Source organism: Vicugna pacos, chromosome 6 (genome assembly GCF_048564905.1).
Source record: "Vicugna pacos chromosome 6, VicPac4, whole genome shotgun sequence".
NCBI lineage: Eukaryota > Metazoa > Chordata > Mammalia > Artiodactyla > Camelidae > Vicugna > Vicugna pacos.
In genome coordinates, this window is record NC_132992.1 from 82,162,724 (window position 1) to 82,189,046 (window position 26,323).

Sequence of the window (26,323 nt, forward strand, 5' to 3'; positions counted from 1 at the left end):
GTTTTTACATACAACTTCCAGAATTCGTGGAGTTTACCACTATATGTATAAAAACAGAATTCAAAATTAATACTGAGTATTACTAGTAGGATTATCACATCATTGGTCATCAAATGATGCTAAGAGAATTTTATTTGCCTTTCAATAATATAACTGGTTAAATAAATATCAAGAAATGTTTTCTCATATTCTTGAATCTACCAAGGTATCATCAGTCAAGCCACAGGCAAGCAGCTTTCTTAGCTAACTTCCTTGGCCTTCCAAGGCCTCAGTAAGAACACCGCTATCCCCCACCCCCAACCCCCAGCAATCACTCACCCAACATGCTGCTTTCAATCACTAACTATCAAAGACAACCATCCAAACCATCCACTTTTCATGTTCAGGTTATGGAGAAACAGAATAAAGTTACAGACGGTTTCCCTATAAAACATGGTTTCAACATACAGTAATCCTTCACTTCTAACAGACACGTATGAGCACTTTGCATTACAAAATCCTTTTCTGCTGTTACACTCTTTTAAGACTTTAAATTTTTTACTTGAAATATTACTAAAAAGTTCTACAATATGAAATATTTATTCTGGATTCATGCATTTAATTATCTATACTTTTAACAATGAATTTTAAGATATTAAATAAAGATTTCAATAAATTTAAAAAAAAATGAGGAATGGAGAATCAGGGTTTCCTACCTGTAGCAACATTGTGCAGAATTCCAACAGATGCAGTGTGATAAATTATATCATCACCATCATTTAAATAGTGAACATTATTTCTACAGTCTTTGCCTCGATAGCCAAAAACAAGCTCCAACACAAGGTCCTATAACATTGACAAAACCATTATACAGTTCTTCATGTGTAAATGTTCCACTATTTTGCTGTATACAGTACTGGTGTTCTTCAGTCGAAATGGAGGATGCATTTTTGATGTTTTACAAACTTCAGATACAAAATTAAAGTAGACGTACCTCTCTATATAATGTGTTTTGGGCAGCTGAAACACATGTTTCATAGTTTTCTATATAAAGTTATAAAAATGAAAAGGGAATTACAAGGTCATCTGATTCCAAGAATTTCAGTTCTTTAGATTTCATGTGTTAAACATTGAGATACCTCTTGTGTTCAAAAGGAGAATATATTGATTTGTGTTAATTGTTGGTAAAAATACCTGATCTGCATATATAACTCAGGATAAACTATGTCCAAGTGATGTACTTTTAAGGATCCAAACAGTACATCAGTATTGGTGCACAAAACTAAGCATGCTATCTCTGATAACTCATGCTGAAGTTCTAGCAGGCAATTCTGTTACTCAAAGTGTCCATTTTCACTGATTCTGTGAGGCTGAGTAGGAGAAGAAATACAACAATCACTCTTCCACAGCTTTATGCCTTGTTTTTGACCTCATGTAGCACAGTCTGCTTGTTGCTGCTGATACTGGGATTATGAAATGCCTCAGAGAACTTCCCTTTTTTGTTCAATTATTGTGGAAGATTTCTTTGCTTAGAAGCAGAGCCTTCATTGAACCCGACAGTGAATACACTGCATGGGGTAAAAGTTCCTGACTTGGTGTAAATATTAAATGTTTAACTTACAAGTTCAAACCACTAAGTATAAGACATTGCCAAAGGTGCCTATGCTTCTATAACTGGAGATCATTCCATACATTTACATTTAGAAGTTCTCTGAGATACACAGTTCAATTCAGGGTATTTTTCATGGAAAACTGAAAAAAAAGACTAATTAAAAAAAAAGGAACAGAGGATATCAATCCAAGACTCAGACTTGACAGTTAAGCAACCAATTTTCACAACCAAATGAAAAAGAGTATTCAATACATTTAATTTCATAAAAAATAATGACAAGATTTGGGTGTTTTACAAAAAGGAAACAAAATAAACTCTGGATACCTTTTAAAGTACAAGTTAACACCAGGGAGTGGGTTTTCCTCACCTCTATGGGTCTCTTTTTCTTGCCGACATTGTTGGTCTGAAGTTTCTCTGGCTGCGGTGGGGCCCTGCTCACGGGAGGCCTGAAACAGGGAAGTGAGAAAGAGGAAAGGAACCCATCACTGGGCGCCTTCTCTGAGCTTCTCCCACCTGGCTTCCAGAGACAGATGTCTGACACATTTCACAAAAATGAACCCAATCTGTGTTTCTCACTAGACTCTGCCTTCAATATCTTGATTATCTTCTAAAGCAGGAAGGTGGAAAGAAAATGTTAGACCTTCTATTCATTTTTCTTTTAATTTCTTTGCTGTATGTTTCATAAATGTAACTAACAGCACAAGAACAGACTGATTATAAAAATATACAAATGTTAGTTTTACACACTCAAAACCTTCTCAATGGGGTGCATTATCAACAAAGCCTGGATTATTGCTCTAAAGTAGCTATCACAGTATCTTGCACACGGCAGGTATTCAATACATTCTTCTAGAATTGAATTTTGAAAACATGTCTATAAACTTTCTATACTGTTGGCAACATAAGTCATGTATGAGCTCAAATTTGTACCCATGACCTGCTCTTCTGTGCCTTTTCTCTTCTCTTCCTCCTGAAGTCCTCAGCATGGTTATCACATCACCATCAGTTTGTCAAAGCAAGACATTCTGCAGTTACAAAGCGTTGTAAACCATACAACACTCTGTAAAAGGTTATTATTACTGTTGCCTCTAACTCCTTCTCTTCCCTTATTCTCACTATTACATATTTATCAACTTTACCTGCATAGTAGCTATCAAACCTAGTTCTCTCCTTCTGTTTCCACCACTAGTTCAGGATCTATCTATGTATATACGGCGTATAGAGTATCTATTTTGAATCATTTAATTCAAAGTGAAAGCTCTATCCTAAAATCCTTTAATTAAAAAAAAATCCACATCATTCAGTTTAGCTTTAACTCAGATAACCATTATTCAAATGTTTAATAAGCTGGACAATGAATCTAAATCAGTGTTACATCAACTTCCTTCTCTAAATTTTATTAATTTTGTAACAACTAAATCAGAAAATGACACAAGTTAACTTTGTAGTGGAAAAATTCCAACATTAATGAAGTAAATCCATACAATTAAAGGCATAACAATATACTTGCATTCTAAAATGACTTTCCAGTTATACATGTATAAAAAGTAAATGAAGTGTTATGTCCTGAATATGTAATACAAAAGAAATGTGCATTTTCAGGGGTAACATGAAGCAGTATGTAGAAGTATAAAAGCATGACTGATTGGACATAAAAGTTAAATGCACTTACAACACTTTTATATATAGAACTTTTCAAATTATCATAAAAAAATCTGTTTTTAAACCTTTTTTGGAAACCAGAAGTAGAGGTAAAGAACACCAAGTAATAGCTCACTAACGGTAAATAAAAAAGACAATATAAACACAAAATGAGGCCTCACAGAGCATAACATAGAGAGATGATTACCTGGAACCTCTTTCCAGCAGCAGATTAAAAAAGGAAAAGATTACAACACAAATTTGAATTTAAAGTAGCAGTAAAATATTTCCTGTAATAAAATATTTTTATAAGTTTAATGCAGATAAACTATACTGCATACAGTAAAGGCCTATTGTTTTTATTTGCTGCTGTCTATAATAGTAATTATAAGGAAAGGCTTAAGTTGCCCCATTCATGGCAGGAAAATCAGAAAAAAGAAGATGAAAAAGAAAATAAATTAGAATTCAACATGTTCTATGTTAGAAACATTAAAGTTTGCCATTCCTATTTTTCCACAATGCAATCTGAATTTCAAAGAAAATATTTAAGCTTATCTAATGGTAAATAACTTAAAAGGCTGGTAGCACCGGTGTAGCAATTAAGAAAATTGTCTAAGGAGACTAAGCTCCCCCTAATCTGACCCAAGAAGGACTCCCAGTCTGCCAGTCTAACCAAGCAGGCAGAGTGAGTCTCGGGACAATGCTGGATTTGAGACTTTGCTAGCAAAGGAGGTAACTTAAAAAAAAAAAATTTCCTTAATAACATAATGACCAAACAGAACTGGAAGTGATCGCAGAAGTTAATCTCATCCATCCTCCCACTGAAACCAGGACTCTTTTTTACATATCTAGAACATTCCTTCACAGCACTGACAACAAGTGGTCATTTACTAAACTCTGCATGAACACTGCTTGTGACAGGGAGGTCACTTGTACAGAACGTCATTCATATCCAAGACAGTAATTATATTTCCACTTAGTTTTCCTTTTTTTTTTTTTTTGAAACCAGTGATTCCCAAAACAATGAATTATTCTTTTTGTGAAGTGACCTCCCAACCTTCCTTTACCCTGTGCCTCCTCTAGACGACTGTAAACTGTCAATGTCCCTTTAAAAATAAAGAGAACAGTCCTGAATAAGTTATTCCAGACCTGACGCTAGGTCTGAATGTTTTACTTCTGTTAAAATAGTATAAGATTATGTGGGCCTGTTTAGAAGTCACAACACATTCTAGACTCCTATCTTTGCACATATTACCTCCTGCTTAAAACAGATAACGATTTCCTGCTGTTTGCGAAATAAATTAAGGAGTGCCTGATATTTGAGGTTCTGCACAATCTGGTCTCAAATCTACTTTTTCATCCTATCTGCCAGCATTTTCCTAATGGTACCTCTTTTATTTCTAAAATAGACTAGGTTTTTCCATACTGTTGTGTTTCAGAAACTGAAGACATTTTCATCTCATTAAAGGTAGCTACAAAAGCACCCCAAAGACTCCTTTCTTGTACATACTTTATTAAACATACAAAAACTAGTATTACCCTATTTTAATGTTTTAAAATTAATATATTAAACATGCATTAAATGAAGCTAATAGGTTTGTTATAAACTGAAAAAGTTTTCACTGATAAATATGTGTAATTGTTTTTACGAGTCTTTGAAATTTAAGGAAAAACTAAAACTATCTTGAGTATAGGAGTTTGTGAAGCATTTGTAAAAACACTGATCATAATGAAGACCCTCACAACAACACCCACATACTGTATCTATAAATGTAATTCTTTTGTAGGATTTGTCCTATTTTATTTTCTGATTTCTTTCTCAAAAAATGTAGTTCAATGTTTTATGGGGGAAAAAATCAATACCTTAAAATACCATATACTATAAAAACTGAAACAGAAGAGTTAATTTTTGAGTGAAATATTTTCTTTAATAAAATACTTACCTTACTACTCCCTGCCTTCAAAAGGAGCAAGAAAAAAGTAAGGAGACATATATGAAAATTGATGATGAATAAAATATCATGGTTTAGTAAACAGAATAAAGGTAATATGTCAACAGAATTCTAAGGAAATAAGAAAGCGCCTAAATTGTGTCACATTGTTTTGAATATTTTTATTCAAAAATATTGGAAATTTGATTGACAGTTACACAATTATCTTAAAAACATATGATCTGTTATAAAATATTTATAGAAAAAGAAAAATATAAAATTATTAAAATTATTTAGGAAAAAAAGACTCCACGAAAGCATCAAGTTGTCAAAATAAATAAAGTTGTCAAAGTTGTTCATCAGAAATATTTTCCTTTTAAGCAGATATTTGACAAGCATTTGTTTTAATTGTTTAGAAACTGTTTTGTTTGATAATATATTTTATTTAAAACACGAAAACAATTATGTCTACAGACCATTTTATCTCCTTCCAAAAATTCAAAGTTAGTGAAAAGAAATACCTCTTTATTTTTATCTCCTTTGGTTCTTTCATTTTATGAAATGAATCCAATAATGAAACTCCAAACTATGAATCACAATAATGACTTCTGACTTGGCATTTTCAGCATAACTTAGTAGAACTGAATTGTGAAATACTTTGAGAGCAAAATGCACAATAAATCAAAAATAATTTTGAAAAAGTTAGCTGTAAAAAATACAAACTAATAATAAAGATTACAATTATGACAGTGTCAGCAATTCTTTGTGAGTAATAGTGTTTCCATCTGTCCCAACCTGGATCACTTCAGCAATGAAGAGGGAAATTTAAGTGTTTTACCATGAGAGATGGCCTACAGATTAAAATTCGGCCATATCTTCTGACATACCAAATTTATTGGATAAATGATATTTTTCTTTAAAAAATCAATATAATAAATGAAAAAATTAATGGGCATGTCTAGAGTTCCTTCTTCCCTATACTACATTTTTCACTACCTGTGAGATATATTTTTTTTAGGTAATATTAAGCACTATACTGCAAATATCCTAGTTACAAACATCTGTATTTGTGTGCTGACTGTTATCTAATTAGTAAATACATATGTAGCATTCATTACTTTGTGATTATTTAATTTCAGAAAGTGTGACAGTATTAACCAGGTATTTCCTTACGTTACTTTGTATTTCCAAGGAAGGGGTGGTGAAGACTTACTACCTAAATTCTTTATATACACTATTTGATTTCATGCAACACCCCATAAATTGGGGATTATAATGCTCATTTTATCTCTGAGGAAACTGAGACTCAGAGAGAATGAATAGTTTTTCAAGGTCACACAACTGGCAAATGATAAAAATGAATATTTTAACCAATTTACCTGACTTCAAAAACTGCGCCCTTTGCATTGTATGATACTGCCTTCTACAAAGTTGTTTCAACTTGGAATACTGTACAAGTATTTAAATGATGGTATGCTCAGTTTTCTTAAAATATATCTTTAATTTAATACTTTACCTCTTTCTATGTGAGGACAAAATGGATAATCACCCTCTACCCCGCTTCTGCAAGGTGACCCCCCGCCATGCTTTTATCTGAGGTATACCATGAGCAAACGGGGCACCTGGTAGAGGAGCCGTGGAGGCATCACGATCTCAGCATTCCACCTAGAGCTTCAGGGCTTCTTAGTCCGACAGAATCTCTAGTTCTCCTCTTCTCTACAGTAACATGTATCTCACCCAACTTCAGCCTTTTTCCTTTTAAATCTACAGATGCAAACAAATCCCTCTGCCTACGCTTTCCTATAGTAGCATTTCTATCTAGCTGAGCTCCAATGGTCTTTAGCACTATCCTCGCTAACTATATATTCACTTGAATTTTCCAAAAATTCTCTTCAACGTGAATCAATTCCCTTTCATTTTTAACTTTTCCCTCAAATATTAACTTCTCATAATAAAAGTTTTCCTCACACAGCTTTCTAAAGGAGAGGTAATGCTGTTTCTACTTTCCATTCCTTCTTTGTCATAGCCTTATTTCTGACTTGCTGATTCTAGACAAGGACCAGTAATTCCCATTAGAGACAAGCTATACTTCAACTTGCTTTTCTGGAAATTTAAAAATAATGACTTTCCATCCTTGATCAAAGACAAGGATAGAAAGGCCTTCTCACAATTTAATCATTTCTCTGCTCTTGTGCTTCCTAAAATATATGAGGTATTGAATTCAATTTTTATTACTTCTTGAAACCCTGTCACATACATTTATAAAAGTTAGTAAATAAGATTCCTTTAATCATACAGACTTTATATGTAGCATCATTCCCTAAACTACTTGCAAAAGACAGCATCATCACCAAAAAGTATTTAAGGACAAAAACACTTTCTAAGAGGTGCTGGGAACTATAAAATGCAAGAGTACCACTGTTACGTAGTTTTTGCAAAAATTCATTCAGTTAAACAATTAATTCAATTTTTAATACCAAAATCTTTTTCTTTATCTAGTTTTGAATTTGATTGTTACCTCTCATCAATTGAGGGTTCTTTTTGTTGCAAATGAGGCTTGATTCCAAACATTGGGCGAATATTTGTTGATAAGGCTCTGATGGTGTAACTGATTTCATTCTCCCTTGTAACATCACTGTCATAGCCTACCATCAAAATATAAGAATTATTCTCTATGATATAACTGAGGAGCTCAATTATAATTTTAAAAATTGGATGTTCAACAATATGAAGTAAATTAAATAAATTGGGCTATAGTCCAATTATGAAATAACATACAGCCAGTAAAAATGATGTAAAAGAATATTTAATGATAATGTTCTCAAAATAATGCTAAGTGATAATAGCAAGCTACAAAAAATAAACTCAGTAAGACATCATTTTTGTTAAAAAATATAATGTATATAAATGCACATACTCCTATGGATATACCCAAAATGTTAACAGAGGTTACCTCCGAGTGGTCAAATTACGAATGCTGTGTTTATTTTTTATTGCAAAACGTACATTCTAATTTTTCTATAATGAGCTGGTATCACTGGTATACTATAAAAAAATCAAAATTATTTTAAAATATGAGATTCAATACTATAAATTTATTTTAACAGTACTTATTTAAAGTATGATTATCATACATTGGTAAAGGAAGAATGTCTAAGTCATCAATATATGGCAGTCCGTTGCTTTTCAATCATAAAACCAATTTTGGTGTTAAAAAGACAAAAAAAAAAAACCCCAAAAGAAGTATTATTCAAACATTATTATTATTTAATTAACTTCTGCAGTTTAAATCGGTTGTGCTAAATTTTTCTCTGTTTTTGTTAAGAAGAAATATTTTAAAATGACATACCCCCATCTTCTTCAGAATCTATATCAGACTCTTCACTATCACAAGGCCTTTTTTCTCGATAGCCCTCCATTTCATTTGTCCAAACCATTAAGGACATATCTGTACCTCCTAAGGTAACCAACATGCTGTCATCATAAGTCCACCGAACATTTGTGACGTGTGTACTATGGGCCACATACCTCTTAAACTTTCCAAATTTTCCCTAAAGATGAAAAAAAATCCAAACAGCCTGAGAAATTTTATTGCTTAAAAACTTTGTTAACATTTTGAATTTCTTTCTTAATATATGGTTGGAAAGTAATCATTTACAAAGGCATCTTACAAAAAAAAATAAGAAAATACTGAAACTCAACAGAACAAAAAAATAACAATTCCTAAACGTGGATAAAACTCCCAGACTAGGATAAAACTAGTAGTTGTGCACACTGCTAGCACCATGGGCATAACGTTTTTGGAAATCAGCTTGATATTCTACATTAAAAGTATGAAAATGTTGACCTTTGACTCACCAATCCCTCTTTAAGAGATCTACGCTAAGAAGACATAATCTGTGCAAAAAATATTTGCCACGATATTTACTTATAGCACTGAAAATTTTTAAACACCTTAAATGTTCAACAGAGTAACAGTTAATTATAGTGGGCATCTTTAGAATAGTACAAATCTGCTAAAAACAATGGCTAGGCACACATATTACTGTTGGAAATAGATACAATAACAGAAAGTCAGGATATAAATGCTCATGTACATACAGCATGGCCATATTAACAAAAACTAATTAGCAAATATTTTGGCATATACTCATGTAAGTATCTTTCATCTTAATTCATTAGTGTTTTTGTTTATAAGTAGATATTACACATAGAAATGTGTTTTTATATAAAGAAAAAGCCAAGTTATAGATACTGGCAACTTTTAAACCTAGAACACTAGCATTACCAAGTTACATAAGTAAATTTTAGATCAACGTATCAGAAGCAGGTTTTAGATGGACATCTTTTCAAGGGTGTTAAATAAGAAATGTCTTAAATAAACAAAACATGGTAATAGCTAAATCAGTGAATTCTTTGGAAATGAAGACAATAAAAATCAGCTGAAATAGGAGGGGAATCTGTCATCAAAACACTGCAAGAAGGTAGTTTCCCTAATACTTTGTGGTTCTTATTACAGTAAGGTGAAGAAGGAATCTTCAGGCCAATACCTTAGAACATACTCTTAAGACTTCTATATCATCTAGATTATTCAGAGTGAAGTTTCTGACTAATAAATGTTTTATTGGAACACATTCTTATCAACTAAGGTGCTACTACTTAAGAGTATCTAAAATAAAGGATTTGTGAAATATTTTCTTGGGTGCTTAAGTTCTCTACAGGAATTTTTAAACTTGTATTTTCATTTCAATGCTGAGCTAAAATATTAATATGAGCAGTTACTTAAGACCACCATGCACTGAATATCATGGTTTCAGTGCCCTGTTTCAAATTTATGTTTATAAAAAGTTCATGTCAGTGCTAGATTATAATTTATATCCAAATTTGTGACTATTAATGAATAAATTCATCTGGACTTGATACATGAATTCTATTTTTGTGCTAAGTGAAAGCCTAATGTCTCCAGTAGTTTGAACAGAGGGAAGCAATAGAAGAACTGAGTCCTCATACAGTACACGGCAGCATGGGCATGTACACTCCAAAGAAGCTCTACAGTTTAGCTTTAGAAAATAACACTACTCATCACATTAAACCAGTGTTACTTATTTTGATTCTACAGGCATTGTATTTATAGTACTTTGTATTTAATTGGTTAAAACATTTAAACTTTATTTTTATTTTTTAAATTAATTAATTTATTTTTTGGTGGGGGGAGGTAATTAGGTTTATTTAGTATTTATTTATTCTTGAAGGAGGTAGTGGGGATTGAACCCAGGACCTCATGCATGCTAAGCATGCGCTCTACCACTTGAGCTATACCCTTCCCACAAAACATTTTAAACTTTAAAGTTGTAAATATAAAGAATTTATATTTACTGTTAATGGTATATATTTAATCAAAAGAATCCTAAAATTATTTAAGTTAATATTAGGGATAAAAAGAATGTTTCTTCTAAAAGGGATACTTATATTACCTAACATTGAGAAACTGCAATGTAACATACAACTTAAAGCATGGAATCATAAATTATAATACTACTACTAGATAAAAGCTATAAATATGATGTCAAGAATAGGAAACATTAATTCTGAACTTTCTTACTACATTATACATTACATATGTAATATTCATATTTTAACAATGAAATGCTATAAAAGGGCATTGCCATAACCATTTTTTATAATTATGATCATTGGAGAATTAAAGAAAAACACATACTTTAGCAGGATATCTAAATAACTTCACGAATCCTAAATCATCCCCAGTAGCTAGGATCATTTTGTCACTAGTGAGGCAAGCGGCAGTTACGTCTGTGACTTCTCCAATTACCGGCCAAATTCCCTCACAGCATAAACCAAGCACACTTGTCCATGATGCCCAACCAATTTTTTCTACCTAAAAGGAAAAAAATGCTGTAAGTTGTCATATCTCAACCTAAAAAATTAACAAAAAATACTAAATATTTTTCTTTGTAATTATATATGTCACAAGTAAAATTAAAATTTTAATAAAAACAGTTAAATAAACTATTAGTTGTCTTGGTTTTATAGCTTCCCAAGTCCACTACTTTCTGCAGAAAAAATTTAACATAATATTTATTATTCAACACGTATTTATTATGAATCCACTGTGTTTTCTGGATACTGAACACGAAATGATAATAAATAGGACTGTTTGTGCATTTAAAATAATCAAGAAACTTATTCTTATACTTCATGCCTAAACTTCTACTACTACTTTATAAGCATGTTTTCCAATTACTCATTACTGGAAATTAAGACATTTACTTACAGTTCCTTTCCTTATTAAGCTACTTTCATGATAAATTTGTTTAGCCTCTCTTCCTTGGCCATGTCCAAATATTTTGCTAATATTGTCAATCACAAAACTAAACACATTTTTTTTCTTTCTTTTTTCCTTAAACAGGAATTTGCCAATAAGCATCTTAGACACATGGGTTCCAAAAGATTTGACAGACATGCAATACTCCAGTCTTAGATGGCATGTCTTCTATGTGCTATTACATGCTTCCCATCCTTTGAGGAACGTAATTAGAACATAGCTACACATACAAGGAAGTAATTTATTCCTTTTCTTAATACAGCTTCTCTTCCTTTGCACATCTTTTTAGCCCCAATAAAATAAACTTGCAAAGAATATCCATAATATGAACAATTTGAGAACAGTAGTCAAATGTAACTAAATGAATGAAGGCAGGTATCAGCTTTCTAACCACTCTTAGTCATGTCAACATTATAAGCACCACTATCTTCCTACCTCTGCACTAGGGATGGTTTGTTTTTTCCCTCTTGGAGCTTCAAAGAATAGCTGTTCTTTAGCACCAGTGTTGACCTGTAAAAGCTTTCCTTAAAAAAATTTAAAAAATACATACATATATAAAATATAAACACATATACAGTTAGTACATATACAGTTAGTATAATGCTTAACTTTCATGGGAAAAATTAAGATTAAACATAAAAACCATTTTTCTCTGGAGCCATATATATATATAATAAAGTAATTAAATTCATAAATGGCATCGTGTGTGTATATATATGTAAGCTATTTCTGCTGTTATGCATATAAAAATCCTAGAAATAAAATTTGAAACTTTTTTTAATAGTAAGTATTTTGTTTAACTATATTTGCAAAAACTTTAATTTACAATGCTAGATTTATACAGATGAATTATCTGAAATAAAAATCCCTAAAACTGGAGCATTTAAAATATTTAGCATCTATCCAGATTATTACAGACTGCCATCTGCCATGCATTCTGCTAAAAAACAAAGGTACTCACCAACTTCTGCATGCTACACAACTATGACAATTTTAGGGAATGTATTTTATTGAATGCTGAGGAAATGACATTAAAATCTTCATCAATAAAACAACTTTCCAAAATTTCAGTTACTATTTACACCAAGCTTATCTGACAAAAACCAGGACAAATGACTAAAAAAAATTTGTATAATCTTTAAGTTACTTTACAAATTTATCACTTACTGTCCTATCATGTGAATTACATTAGAAGTATGGAAAAACTCATAGCATTCATCTTCAGATATGAAATAAAGTAGTGGAAAATCATTCTGAAAAATAATGCTTTTTTTTTTTAAAGTGAAAGTAAGTTTCTTTAAAGAGATACAGACTCCGTGGACAGAATGTGAGCCACCTCACAAAGGTGAGAGGGAGAGAAGCCAAGAGGTGTGGGGTGTTTAAGATAAAAGTAGAGACACACTCCAAAGATAAGAGTGCGGGCCACATCAGAAGGTGAGCGCAACAAGGGTGAGAGTGACCAGCTTGTTTTTCACAATGCTTTTGAACTCATCTGCTGAATTACTTGTTTCTCTAAAACAGCTATACTATATCAAATGAAACTTCCATCAAACAGTAGGTTATTTAAATTCTTACCTCTAATATCCCAATCAATATGAGTGATGTAACTGGTAGCGCCTTTGCATATTCCTACTCGTTTACTACTCATGACATTGTATATATCTATAAAGCTGTCATGGGATGCTACAGCAAGATATTTCCCAGAACCTGTAACAGAAACATATTTTCTTGACATTTTCTCGTGTTAGAAGTATTTTTTACACTCTACAACCAGAGTTAATATTATTAATTTTTTTGAGGAAACTCTTAGGTGTTTTGTAAGTTATAACAAGTGTCAAATTTTTCAAGTATATTATAATTAACACAATGAAATAAATTTCTTAGTGTAGTGAGGTAGTTTGGTGGAAAGCAAATGTCAAAAATCTATGCAAAGTAATTTGATATTCCTTGTATTTAACCAAAAAAAAAATCCTCTAAATTCAGAAAAAAATGGAAGTAAACCAACATAAGTGAATTTTGTCTTGACATTATTAATCCTATGTTATAGTAGATTTTGTCACAGGTAATGAATACATGGAAAATGATGAAGCAAAATTAATGTAATTTAAAAAGTGTTAAGAATATAATGAAAACAGTCATCCAGTCCCTTTTACATTACAAATGAGGAAAACGAATCTCAAAGAAATGTCTTGGCCCAAGTCACACAGAAAATTTAGTGGCACAACTGGCACTAAGCCAGATATTTTGCCCCTGATCTAATACAGGGCTTTTACCTCTCATTATACTACCTCTTCTGGTCAAAATAGTACAATTCTGAGATAGAATAACAGTTACTGAAAACTACACATTGATATATTTACTCATTGCCAGACCCAAGCTAATAATCAAATATGATTTCAGTGAAATCTTACCTGGTGAAAATCGAATATCTGAAATAATATCTCTTCTGTGGTGAAAAGACACAAGATCCTCCAGAGTATCTGCATTTGCCAGTAAGAAACTTCCATCATTGAGACCTACAGCTAAAGCTTTACCATCAGGAGAGAAACAGCAACATCTCCCACCTAAAAGAAAAAGAAAGCTTCTATCAGGTGATTTTCTTTAATTAAAAAAAAAAGTATGTGCTTAAGGAACCTTTCAAAGAGGTTTCCTATACTTATTATGGCCTCTAGTCAATATTAGAAAGGAATTAAGATTCAAATAATAAAGTTTCCTATTGAAATCAGTGGTGTGGAATTCCAAGCAATAATAATACAAACCATTTCCTTTTCTGAATGTAACAAAAGTGAGTACTGATATTTACGTTAAAAGAAATTAAGCTGATGAAGAGACAGAGATTTTAACTAACATAAAAGTCAGTAACATATGTGGAATTTTCTTTTCTTGTTGGGAAGGGGTTGCTATCTTTGTAATTTCTATCCAACAAATCAGAAATTTAAGAAATAAGGCCATCTTTATAAAAATGCTTTCAAATTAAAAAAAAATCTTAAAATAGGCAATTATTAGTTTAAGCTAGGAAGATCCATACATGTTTCAAAACTACACATGAAGATATAATTATGTTAATATTATTAATTAAAAAAAATAAGGGTTAATGCTGCATTGGCAAACACAAAAAAATGGGCTTACCCTGACAGCAAGGGATGCAGCAGGCATATTCAAAGCCCTAAGGCTTTTGGTGTCTTGCATAAAATTTGGAGAGGGAGGGATAGGCTACAGCTGTCACAGAATGAAAAGTTATAAAATGAATTGAGAATAAGCAGTCATTTAATTACCAAGCATACATGAGAAATCTAGCATGTGATGTCTGCTATTTAAGAGTCAAGAGATGATGGTGACCTGGAGCAGGGCAGCAGCAGTGGAGGTAATGAGAAACGGTAGGATTTGTTCATATTTTGAAGAAAGATCTGGCAGGACTTTGATCAACTGGGAGTAAAGCAGGAGAAAGAGAGAAAGTCGCGGCTATGTTTTTGTTTGAAAGATGTGTCATTTACTGAGATGGGAAAAACCAGGGGAGATAGAAGCGTTTGGTTTTGTACCTGTTAAGGATGCTTATGAGAAAGTCAAATGAAGACATCAAGGAACCAGTTTGATACATTAATATTCTGAAGTTCAGGGAAAATAGACTAGAAGTATACATATGGGAGGCAGCAGCACACAGATAGAAATTACAGCCATAAAGCTGGATAACAGCTTGTTATTAACTCATTGTCTCTCAGCTCCAAATCCCCCCATCTTTTTTCAGCTCTATGATTACTGGAGCTGGAGCCCGTATTTTGCCTTTGTCAGTACACTTGGTTTTGGCCAGTAGAGGGGGCTAGAGGGTCCCCGCAGGCCAAAGAAGAAGGAAGGGATTTTTCTTGCTTCTGGTGTGCTGGAACCAGTGAGTCAATGAGGGGAAGAGGTTTCTCCACCACCATAGCAGAAGACCTCCTAGATTAGCTCTCTGAGAAGTTTCTTTTCCACTGGCAGGCTGTGTGTTCTTGAGGCACCTATACCCTCTCTAAAGAGATCTGAATCTCAGCCTGGGGGAAGTGGGGAAGGATCCAACCTCTAAGTTCATTCCTTGGTCACTGTCCACTGGCCCTGTGGGTGGTGGCTGCTTTCTGCAGTTGCTCCTTCTACACCCCTTAGAATCCTCTTTCATATTTTTTAGCAGTTAAATCACCTTTCATTAGTTAACACTCCATATTAAACTTTTCCCTGTTCAAATTTCGGGGGTGGTTTTTGCCTCTGATTTATATAAAATTGGTACTGTAGTGGTCACACCAGACAGGGCATTAAAGATGGGATTTTTGGAATTGGTTTAGGCATGTCTTTGGGCTTGTGCATAGTGCTGAACCCTTGTCAATGGGAAATGGGATGCTAGCCATCCAAGGTACGCACTGGCAGAACAATTAATTAAGCTATCTCCTGTGGTTGATTGTGAAGTATCCGCTAAAGTAAGTGCCCTGGGCATCCAAGAGGCCACAGCCCTTGACCATTATAAAAATAATGACTACAAGGACTGCGAAGATTCTACTGAGTGCATGAAGAATTCACAGAAAGAAATAACAAGCCAGGTCCTTTTAACTCTCAGCACTAGTCTTGGTCTGAGTAGAGAGAGCTCCAATGACAAACCTAAAAGAATCTCTGACAGGGCTGATATTGCTGAAAATTTATGTCAACTGATCTCACAGATTTGCCAAGTTTCTTATGTGAAAATTAGGGCATTGATTGGGAAGGAAGAGAACCCTTAACCTTGGAATGGGAACATCTGGTTGGACTCAGACAAAACTGAGAATCTTTAACTTCTGAGTTACCTGAGTCTCACTGACCAGTGCAAATAGCTTGCTCTCCCGTGTCTGTGAAGACTCACCTTATTAAACAGACGCCTTGCAGGGGATGCTTAACTTTCTGAAGAACCATCACAATCACCGCTTTGCTGTCACTAGACCCCTACCTTGGATCAAATCTCAGCATGCTCTAAGGCAAAGGTTGGCAGACGTCTTAAAGGACCAGAGAGCAAATATTTTCAGCTTTACAGGCAATATGGTCTCTGTCATAGCTACTCAACTGTTATTGCAGTGCAAAAGCAGACCTAGATAACACATAAAAAAATGGTCATGGCTTTGTTTTGATAAAACTTGGTTTACAAAGTCAAGAGGCAGTCTGGAGTTCATCCATAGGCTGACTCCTGATATAAAGGAAGGAATCCAAAAGCTTAGGGAGGTAAGAATGTTGGAGATTTTTCATATGCAACCTGCACACTTGCCCAGCAATTACATCCCCTGAAAAAGTCTAGGAAATAGTCCCTTGACATGAAAGCACTGAGAAATAAACATTAATTAAGGGCAGTATCTGAATCACTGAAGAGCTCTGTCCTTCCACGTAGGTCAGGAATGGGAAACGTTGCCATTAATATGAGCTCCCTGATCCAACAGACAATTCTGGAGAAGCAGAGGCCAAGGAGCAGCCCTTAAACCGACAAAAACAAGACAGATTCTTTTACCAAAAAAGGCAGCAGGGGTGTACTAATAATCAGAAAAATTTGACCTGTGGAGATTTCTCCTGGTGGCTAAATATAGTATTTCCAGGAATGAAATAAATGAGTGGGTTACCAGATTAGAGTTCACTGTATATAATAGAAAAAACTCCAGATCTGGTGGCTAGAAAATCTGACTTAAATCACCACAATGGAGAGTCACAGATTCTCAAACAGTTTTCAGACCTAAGCCCATTCATACACTCAGAGCCCCTGGATTGAAGGGAAGGCCAGGTCCCACTGAGGAAGAACCCTGTAGCACAGTCACAAGTACACAACACACATCTTCCTCCAAGGATCTGTGCCCATTCAGCAGAATGACTGTGAACTGAAGAAAAGGAAAGATCCAAACTTTCAGAAATTAGGAGACATGGGCACTGAATAGACACTAATTCTTAAGAACACAAAATGCTGCTCTTGTACAGCAAAGTGGGGCCTTCTGTTAATCATGTGATAGATGGAATCTAAGTCCAATTTTGAATCATAGTGGAACTCAAGTGGTCTGTGGACTGCACCCAATTCCTGAGCTGGAACAGATATACTTGGCAATCTGCAGAATGCTCTACACTGACTCTGTGATCCATGGGGTAAGAGTCATTACAACAGGAAAAACTAAAGGAAAACCTTTGGAAATTCCTCTCTCTACAGAGACAATAAACCGAAAACAAAATTGCAACCCTGAGAACTGCAAAAATCAGTGACATTACCAAACACGTGAAGTAGGGGTAAAAATACCTAACACATCATCATTTAAACTTGCTTGTTTGGTCTATTTAACTAATAACTATGGATAATAAATTTAATCAAATGGTGATTTCAACTGAAGCTACTCTTCCAGATCTTTACTAGAACAAATGAACACAGTCCCTAGCATCCTGCATGCAGCTATCGCCCTGGTTAATGCTTTTATTGCCATACCAATTTGTAAAGACCACCAGAAGCAGTTTGCTTTTACCTGGCTGGTATCTGTGGACACCTTCAAATCCTTGCCTCAGGGCTATTTCAACTCTCCTGTTCTTTGCCATAATACAGTCCACAGAGATCCTTATCATCTTGACATTCGACAAAACATTTCAATGGTCCACTACATTAATGACATTATGCTGAATGGATCTGGGGAGCAGGAAGCAACAAGTACTTTAGATGCCCTGGTAAGACATAAGTGAATCAAGAGAGTGGCAGATAATTCCCACAAAAATTCAAGTACCCTGCCACCTCAGTGAAGTTCCTAGGGATCCAATGATCTAGAGTATATCAAGACAGTCCCTCCAACGTGAAAGACAAGTTGCTATACCTCCCATCATCTACCATGAACAAAAGGAGTAAAATGCTTGGTAGGTCTTTTGGGAAGCAACATATACCATATTTGAATGAGCTGCTTCTATCCATCTATCAAATCACTTACAAGCTTTCCGTGGGGATGAGAACAAGAGAAGGCAAACTCATCTTCCACTTGGGCCTTATGATCTACCAGATTCAATGATACTCAAAAGTGTCTGTAGTAAATAGGGATGCTGTATGGAGCCTATGAAAAGCTACCAAAGAACTCCATGCCCTCCTTGACAGATAATTATTTTCCTTCTGAGAAGTAGCTTCTGCATTGCTACTAGGCCTTACTTAGACAGTGAGTAAATGCCTAACTATGGCACATCAGGTGACTATGTGTCCTGAGCTTCGTATCATGAACCGAAAATTACATGACCAACCTAGCCACTGATTGGGTGTGCACAATAGCAATCTATTATCAACTGAACACAGTATAGAAAAGACCAGGCTTGGAGAGGCCTGGAAGTTACAAGTAATTTGTATGAACAGGTGGCTCAGAATCCTGCAGCAATTAATTCCTACTGCTATGCCTCTTCTGTGTCTCAATCTATACCTATGGCCTCACAGCTGTTCACTGTGATCAGCTGACTGATGAAGAAACAATTTGAGCTGGATGTTTCTATACAATATGGTGGTATCCATCCACCTGAAAGCATTATAGCCCCACTCAGGGGTGACCACGAAGGACAGTAGTAAAACCTCTCGGTGGGCAGTACTTTGAGCAGTACATCTGGTTTACCACTTCTGTAGTGAGATACGACTTGATAGACAGATTTACACTGATTCATTAGCAATTGCTACCATTTGGATAAACAGTGAGGGACTGGAAGAGACAGGACTGGAAGATTAGAGACAAGGAAATCTGAAAAACAGACGTGTAAGTAGAACTCTCAGAAAGGGCACAGGCTGTGAAGTTCTTGTTTCTAGGGAATGCCCAACAAGGGTCTCCACTGCTGAGGAGGCTCTCAAAAATCAGACGGACAAAATAATATGCTCTGTGAATAATATGCTCAGGCAGCCTCTCTTCCTAGCCAGCTAGTGCTTGCTTAGTGGGCCCATGTTGGCAAGGACCCAGGAGTCTACGCTTGGGTTCAAAAACATGCATCTCTCTTTACCAAGACTGATTTTGCTACCACTACTGCTGAGTGCCCAATCTTCTAACAGCAGAGACCAACCGAACCTCTGATATGGCACCATTTCCCAGAGAAACCAGCCAGACACCAGTGGCATGCTGATTACACTGGACCTCTTCCATTATGGAGGGGACAAAGAGTCATCCTCATTGGAATAGACATGAATTCTGGATTTGCTTTCCCTATCCATTGTGCTTCTCTAGCACCACCACCTGTGGACACACAGGATGCCTTAACCACCAAATGTCACCGATGTCACCGAATTTCACGCTTCTGATCAAGGAACTCATTTCATAGCAAAGGATATGCAGCATGAGGCTCATACCAATGGAATTAACTGGTTTTATCACATATTCTCATCACTCACAGAAAGAGACTAACAGAATGGTGGAATGACTTACTGAAAACTAATTTATGGTACCTTTTGGGAAACAATATCTTGAAAGACCAGGATTTTGTCTTTGCATGTGGTATATGCTTCAAATCAAAGACCATTATATGGTGTTACCTCACAGCCAGGATACATGAGTTTGTAAATCAAGAGGTAGAGGTGGAGTGGCTCTTCTCACTATTGTATCTAATCATGTCAGGTACTTTTGCTGCAAGCTGTTTTGCTGTAGACATTCTGCTGCAAGTATTTTTGCTGCAAACATTTTTACTGCATAACAAATTGGTTATGAGGCAATTTTGCCATAAAAGATAAAATAACTAGTTGACAGTTTGGTTTGATACACATAATACAAAAAAAAAGAATGATGATGATTTGGTATTTTGAAACACACTACATTAGAGGACAAAGAGGCTGAGGACCTAGAAGGTGCCGAGTTGAACCCACAATTCCCATGGAACTTTAGAATGTCTATCAACAGACATGTAACAATCTATGCTCATGGACTAGTAAAATGTTTACACTACTCAAAGCAATCTAGAGACTCAATGTAATCCCCATCAAAATTCCAATAGCATTTATCACAGAAACAGAACAAATTATCCTAAAATTTGTATGGCACCACGAAAGATCTCTAGTAACCAAAGCAATCTTGAGAAAGGAGAAAAAATTGGAGGCATCACATGCCCTGATTTCAAATTATACTACAAAGCTGTAGTAATCAAAACAGCATGATATTGGCTCAAAACAGACACACAGATCAATGGAACAGAATAGAGAGCCCAGAAATAAATCCATGCATACATGGTCAATTAATTTACAAAAGAAGTCAAGAATGTATAATGGGGAAAGGACAGTTTCTTCACTAAGTTGTGTTGGGAAAATAGAACAGCCACATGCAAAAGAATGAAACTGGACCACAATCCTACACCAGACACAAAAGGTAACTCAATATGAACTAAAGACCTGAATATAAGATACGGAACCATAAAACTCCTAGAAGGAAACATAGGTGGTAAGCTCCTTGACATAGATCTTGGTGATTTTTTGACTCTGACACCAAAAGCAAAACCTTTGTTGGTTTTTGTTAAACAAAAATAAATAAGTGGGACTACATCAAACTATAAAGCTTCCGCATAGGAAAGAAAACCATCAGCAAAATGAAAAAGCAACATACTGAATGGGAAAAATAGTTGCAAGTCACGTATCTGATAAGGGGCTAATACCCGAAATGAACAAAGAACTCATAAAACTCAATAGCAAAAAAACAAACACTCTGATTTTAAAATAGGCCCAAGATCTGAATTAACATTTTTCCAAAGAAGACTTACAGATGGCCAACAGGTATGTGAAATGATGCAGAGAACAGATTAGTGGTTGCAAGAGGCAGGGGATGGTCAGATGGGGGAGGGAGGGTGGAGGAAAAAAATTCAAGTTTGATTATAATTAAAAGCTAAAGTCATAGATGCAAGTTTTTAACAGGAACTTTCCAATACATCATTACACAGAAAAGTGCAAATATTTAGAAAATATTTACTATGCAGACATTAAGAATATAGACATTAACTTATGCTGGATATTTATACTTCTGGTTATTCTGTAACTAGTTAATATAAAATTGAATTATTTGTTTGGTAAAATTCTCATAGGATAGTTTATATTAATTATAATGACTTATTTATAAAATGTTAAGTAAGCCTCAGGACCATAATATTTGCATATTCATTTTCTGAAGAAACAGCATTTCTTACTGAATGTTTGAAAGAGATAACTGTATTTTATAATATTTAAGCCATTATGACTTCAGTAATTTTGTTATAATTAAGTCAACCAGCATAAAACCATACATGTTCTTTCAAAAGATTATGAAAATCCACTTGTTTTCCTCTTGAGTCAATGATGATGAAATAAAAATAAAAGTGATTATAGAAGAATATTTCAAAACAAAAACACAGAATCCTGAATCATGACTTTTCTCTACAAAATCTACTCCTAGAAGGAGCCAGTAATACCAGCAGACAATTTTTCAGGTTTGATATAAGATACAAATCCAAAGATTCAGGAAGCAAAACAAATTCTAAATAGAATAAAGACATAATAAACCACATACACGTACAATGTTAATAAATCTCAGCTGCAGACAAAGCAGAAGAGAACAACGGAAACCAGAGGAAAAACAACTGAATCAAGAACTCTAGAAGTAGTTAAGTTAGTATTCAAGAATAAGATTAAAAAAATCAAAACATGTTCAGATTACTAGTATAACAAGGGCAGGGCAGTGGGAACAGTTCACCTTGAGTGGTAATATATTGCTTATCAAAAATTTTAAAACAATAATAGTAAAATTGAATAAAAATCAATTTGCTCTTTAAGAATTGCAATGTCCGTGATAAAATATTTCTGCTGTCAGAACAGACCACTCCTACTGCCCTGTTCTTACATGCCACTGTTCATCCAAAGGAAGATAAGAGAATTTCCAACAAATCTTTATTATGGAAACTAAAACTATATCTTAGAAGAAAATGATAAAAGAGTTTGAGATACAAGAAGAAAAGGTGAACAAAGAAGTGTATAAGGATAGATAAACCTAAGTAAACAATGATTGACTGCATGATACAATAATAATGTCCAATTTTGAAGGGAGGTTAAAAAAAAAAAACAAGAGATCTTCAAAAAACAAAAAAACCCAGAACTACCATATGATCCAGCAATTACACTTCTGAGTATTTATCTGAAGAAAGCAAAAACACTAACTGAAAAGATATGTCAACCCCCATGTTCACTGCAGCATCATTTATAATAGTCAAGATATGGAAACAACCTAAGTGCCCACGAATGGGTGGATGCACAAAGAAAATGTGGTACAGATAGGTCTGTATGTATATACACACACACACTGGATTATTCACTCTTAAAAAAGAATGAACTCTTGCCATTTGCAACAATATGGATGGGCCTTGAGGGCATGATGCTAAGTGAAATAAGTCAGACAGAGAAGGACAAATATATGATCCCACTTACATATGGAATCTAAAAAAGAAAAAAGCTCAAAGATATAGAGAATAGATTGGTGGTCGCCAGTGGTGGGGGTGGAGGGTGAAGGAAGTCAAAAGGTACACACTTTTAGCTATAAAATAAATAAGTCATGGGGATGTAATGTACATTATGGTGACTACAGTTAATAACACTGTATTGTTATCTGGAAACTGCTGAGAGAGTAGATCTTAAAGTTCTCATCACAATAAAAAATTTTATAAGTATGTGTGGTGATGTTACCATAGCGATCATTTCACAATATTTACAAATACTGGATCAATATGTTGTACATCTGAAACGAATGTAAAGTTCTATGTCAATTATATCTCAATTTTAAAAATCTGATAGGTATTAAAACCAAGTATATTCCAAATTTGACTTGTCAAGACTTTCAGTGGACTTGTAAAGGAAAAAAATTTTTGGTACAGTGGTTTCTGGTACCAAAGAGGTGTGCTTATAGTTTTAGAATCTTACTATAATCCTTCACATTGAAAGTTCAAGTACAAAACCACTGGTAATTCTCTCTAGTTTTCAAGAATAAATAAAGGAATATAAAGTGCACACACACACCCACACACACACACACCCACCAGAGAATGAAAATGCTGGATATCAATAACTTGTAAAAAAAAAAAAAAAAAGGGAAGGACAGTGACTGGAGTTCAAGTGTTTCAGAGATTGTGATTAACTTCAGATTTTTAGTTAAGTACACGTGTTAAATATTCAATAATAACCCTAGAAGAAGAAAACAGACTCTACTTTCAGGTCAACAGAAGGAAGTAAAAGTAAAGCAACTGACTAAATTACAACATGTTACATAACTTCAGCTTGGCCCTCACAGCACTAGGCAATTCTTTCCTTCATCTGCTTATTCTATCACATTTCTTACAGTCACAATTCCCAACTTTTTCAACCAGAACTCCTCCTACAATATCCCCATGCTACAAAATAACATTCCCTACCACTTTACTAAGAAATATGAAGCTATCTATGTATCCTCATCTGGCCTAAGTTAATAGTAACAGCTTTGCTCCAACAACTGAACCCCTTGTTGCTCTATATTGATAGGGTAACCTCATTTGCCTCCTACAAATGTACTCAGTTCTGTTTCAACCTAAAATATCCTCCCCTCAATGCTGCTATCCCTTTTAAAGTCAAGTCCTTCTTAGTTTCTGATTCTGAATTATACATAATCCATAGTCATAAAGGGTAGAAAACTTAGCTTCTGTTTTCTTACTAGATTTGTCTTTTCAAAATGATATTGGAAACTGGATCAGGATAGGCATGATCACAGGAGGTCCCATAAAGCAAAGACTGCATATATAATTAGTTTTCTTTATATAGCATCGTGAGCAAGTGGACATAGAATAAATACTTAAAGTCTTCTTTTATATACCTACCATTGCTTTCTTACATTTGTGAGGGTTAGAAAATTGTGACAATTTAATCTATGTTCAAGTCTGAGAACCACTTACCCTTTTTCAGTTTCCGGACAGCCAACATACAATGACTAGGAGAGAGATCCCATATTCTTAAGGTTTTATCGTCACTTACAGTAGCGCAGATGGGCAGATAAGGATGTGTAGCCAAACCCCACACCTCTCCTTCCATGTGTCCCTATAAAAAAAACAGTTAAGATCAATGTAACCTAATGATATTTGTATTTAGAAGAAAATTAAATACAACAATCAATAATATATGATAATGATAGGATAGTAAATGATAGATAAATCTAATAAAACTTTTCTCTTTATCTTAGGAATGTACCTTAAAATACCTTCATAACAACTTTATCTCCACAGTTGCAATGTAATCAAGTTACTATTAAAATCAGCTTCAAAATCCTACAACATTCACTGGGTGAAGAAAATAGGAATGGGCTGCCCTGCAATGTTAATAATTGCCATACAGGAGGGACCTCCTGCATGACCGAGGAAGGAGCGCTGAAGACCTGCTAATCAGTGAAACGGGTGGAAATTATTTAAAAGAAAAGTAAGTCTCTGGAAATGGTTTCAAGGAGATAAAACAAATGAAGAAACATTTACTCAAGAAAATCTGCTAAAATTCAGTAAGACAGCGAGAGTTTACTGTATTTGAACCGAGACTCACTCCTTTTCTCCCTCTTCACAACTCACGGACATGAAAACTCCATACCAGATTGATGTAACCAAGAATATGAGCTGTCTCTCTCCCCAGCCATTAGTTGGGAAGCTTTCTTCCCAGAAGGTCTTCCCAGCGTCTTCCACCCAGCTCCCAGTTACTTGCTATTGAGGCTAATTCTTGTAACTACCGCTGAGAGGTGGGAGCTCCTTTTTTCTACCCACCTCCTATTCTGAGATGGAAGCTCTATCTTAGATGCAGTGTCACTGAGGCCTCAACATCAATCCAAGAAGATCTGAGGCTACTGCTCCGTCCCCACCAACTGAGCATTCAGATCTAAAGCAAGGGACACTCAAGAACAAAGAAGCATTCCATGTTTTCATGCTCAAATCCAGAACCTTGAATAAGAAAATTTTCCTGGAGGGAGAAGCAAGCCATAAAACTGTTCCTAGCCTCTTCTCAAAGGAACTGATTTCATTTACTACAGTGTGGGAAAGCTGAAGCCTAAAGGTGTTCTCAAAAACAATGGAGGTTGTGATGAAAGATTAATTGGGAGGCAACTGATAAACTCAATGGACATGAAGGCTAAATTGAAGATCAGCTAGCTTGTCTAGGAGAAACAGGAAAATCTCATAGATTAGCTGGGAGGAGATGCTTAAATTCAGAACAAACCTCAAACATTTAATCTAGGGAAATATCCCTTTTAGGAAGCCTAAATTTGATTGGTTTAGTCTGTGGAGCAATTTATGTTTCAGGGAAATGTTGAAAACAATAATCAGTGATCAATTAATAGAGCTTAACAGCTGGACATGGTTAGGGAAAGACGCCATCAAAGAGGAGAGAACCCTTCTTAAATCATTTTATGGAGCCAACATTATCCTGATACCAAAACTATACAGACATCACACACAAAAAAACTACAAACCAATATCCCTTATAAATTTGGATCCTAAAAATCCTCAACAAAGTATGAGCAAACTGATTTCAACAACATACAAAAAGAATTATATACCATGACAAAATGGGATCAATCCCAGGAATGCAAGGTTGGCTTAATACACAAGAACCAATTAATGCAATATACCACTTGCTTTTGATAAGTGATTCTGACAAATTACACAATCTTTTATAATAAAAACATGCAACAAACTAGGAATAAAAGAGTCATTCCTCAATCTGATAAAGGACATCTATGAAAAATCCATGGTTAACACAATTCTTACTGGTAGAAGACTAGGAGCTTCCTCCCTAAAACTAGAAACAAGACAAGGATGTTTATTCTTATTACTTCTATTTAACACAGCACTAGC

At 34.6% G+C, this 26,323-nt stretch overlaps 1 protein-coding gene across 3 annotated transcripts in view; it reads right to left on the bottom strand.

Annotated features, from left to right (window-relative positions):
- EML5 (EMAP like 5) overlaps positions 1-26,323 on the bottom strand; it is a 130,656-nt gene that overhangs the window by 22,331 nt on the left and 82,002 nt on the right. For all 3 annotated transcript variants that reach the window (XM_072963555.1, XM_072963554.1, XM_072963553.1), the window contains exons 21-29: positions 24,389-24,530; positions 13,918-14,070; positions 13,082-13,213; positions 11,942-12,030; positions 10,883-11,059; positions 8,513-8,714; positions 7,682-7,808; positions 1,959-2,037; positions 696-825 (exon numbers count right to left, since the gene is read on the bottom strand). In XM_072963555.1, coding sequence (XP_072819656.1) covers positions 696-825; positions 1,959-2,037; positions 7,682-7,808; positions 8,513-8,714; positions 10,883-11,059; positions 11,942-12,030; positions 13,082-13,213; positions 13,918-14,070; positions 24,389-24,530 — 1,231 coding nt within the window. The remainder of the gene's footprint in view (positions 1-695; positions 826-1,958; positions 2,038-7,681; positions 7,809-8,512; positions 8,715-10,882; positions 11,060-11,941; positions 12,031-13,081; positions 13,214-13,917; positions 14,071-24,388; positions 24,531-26,323) is intronic.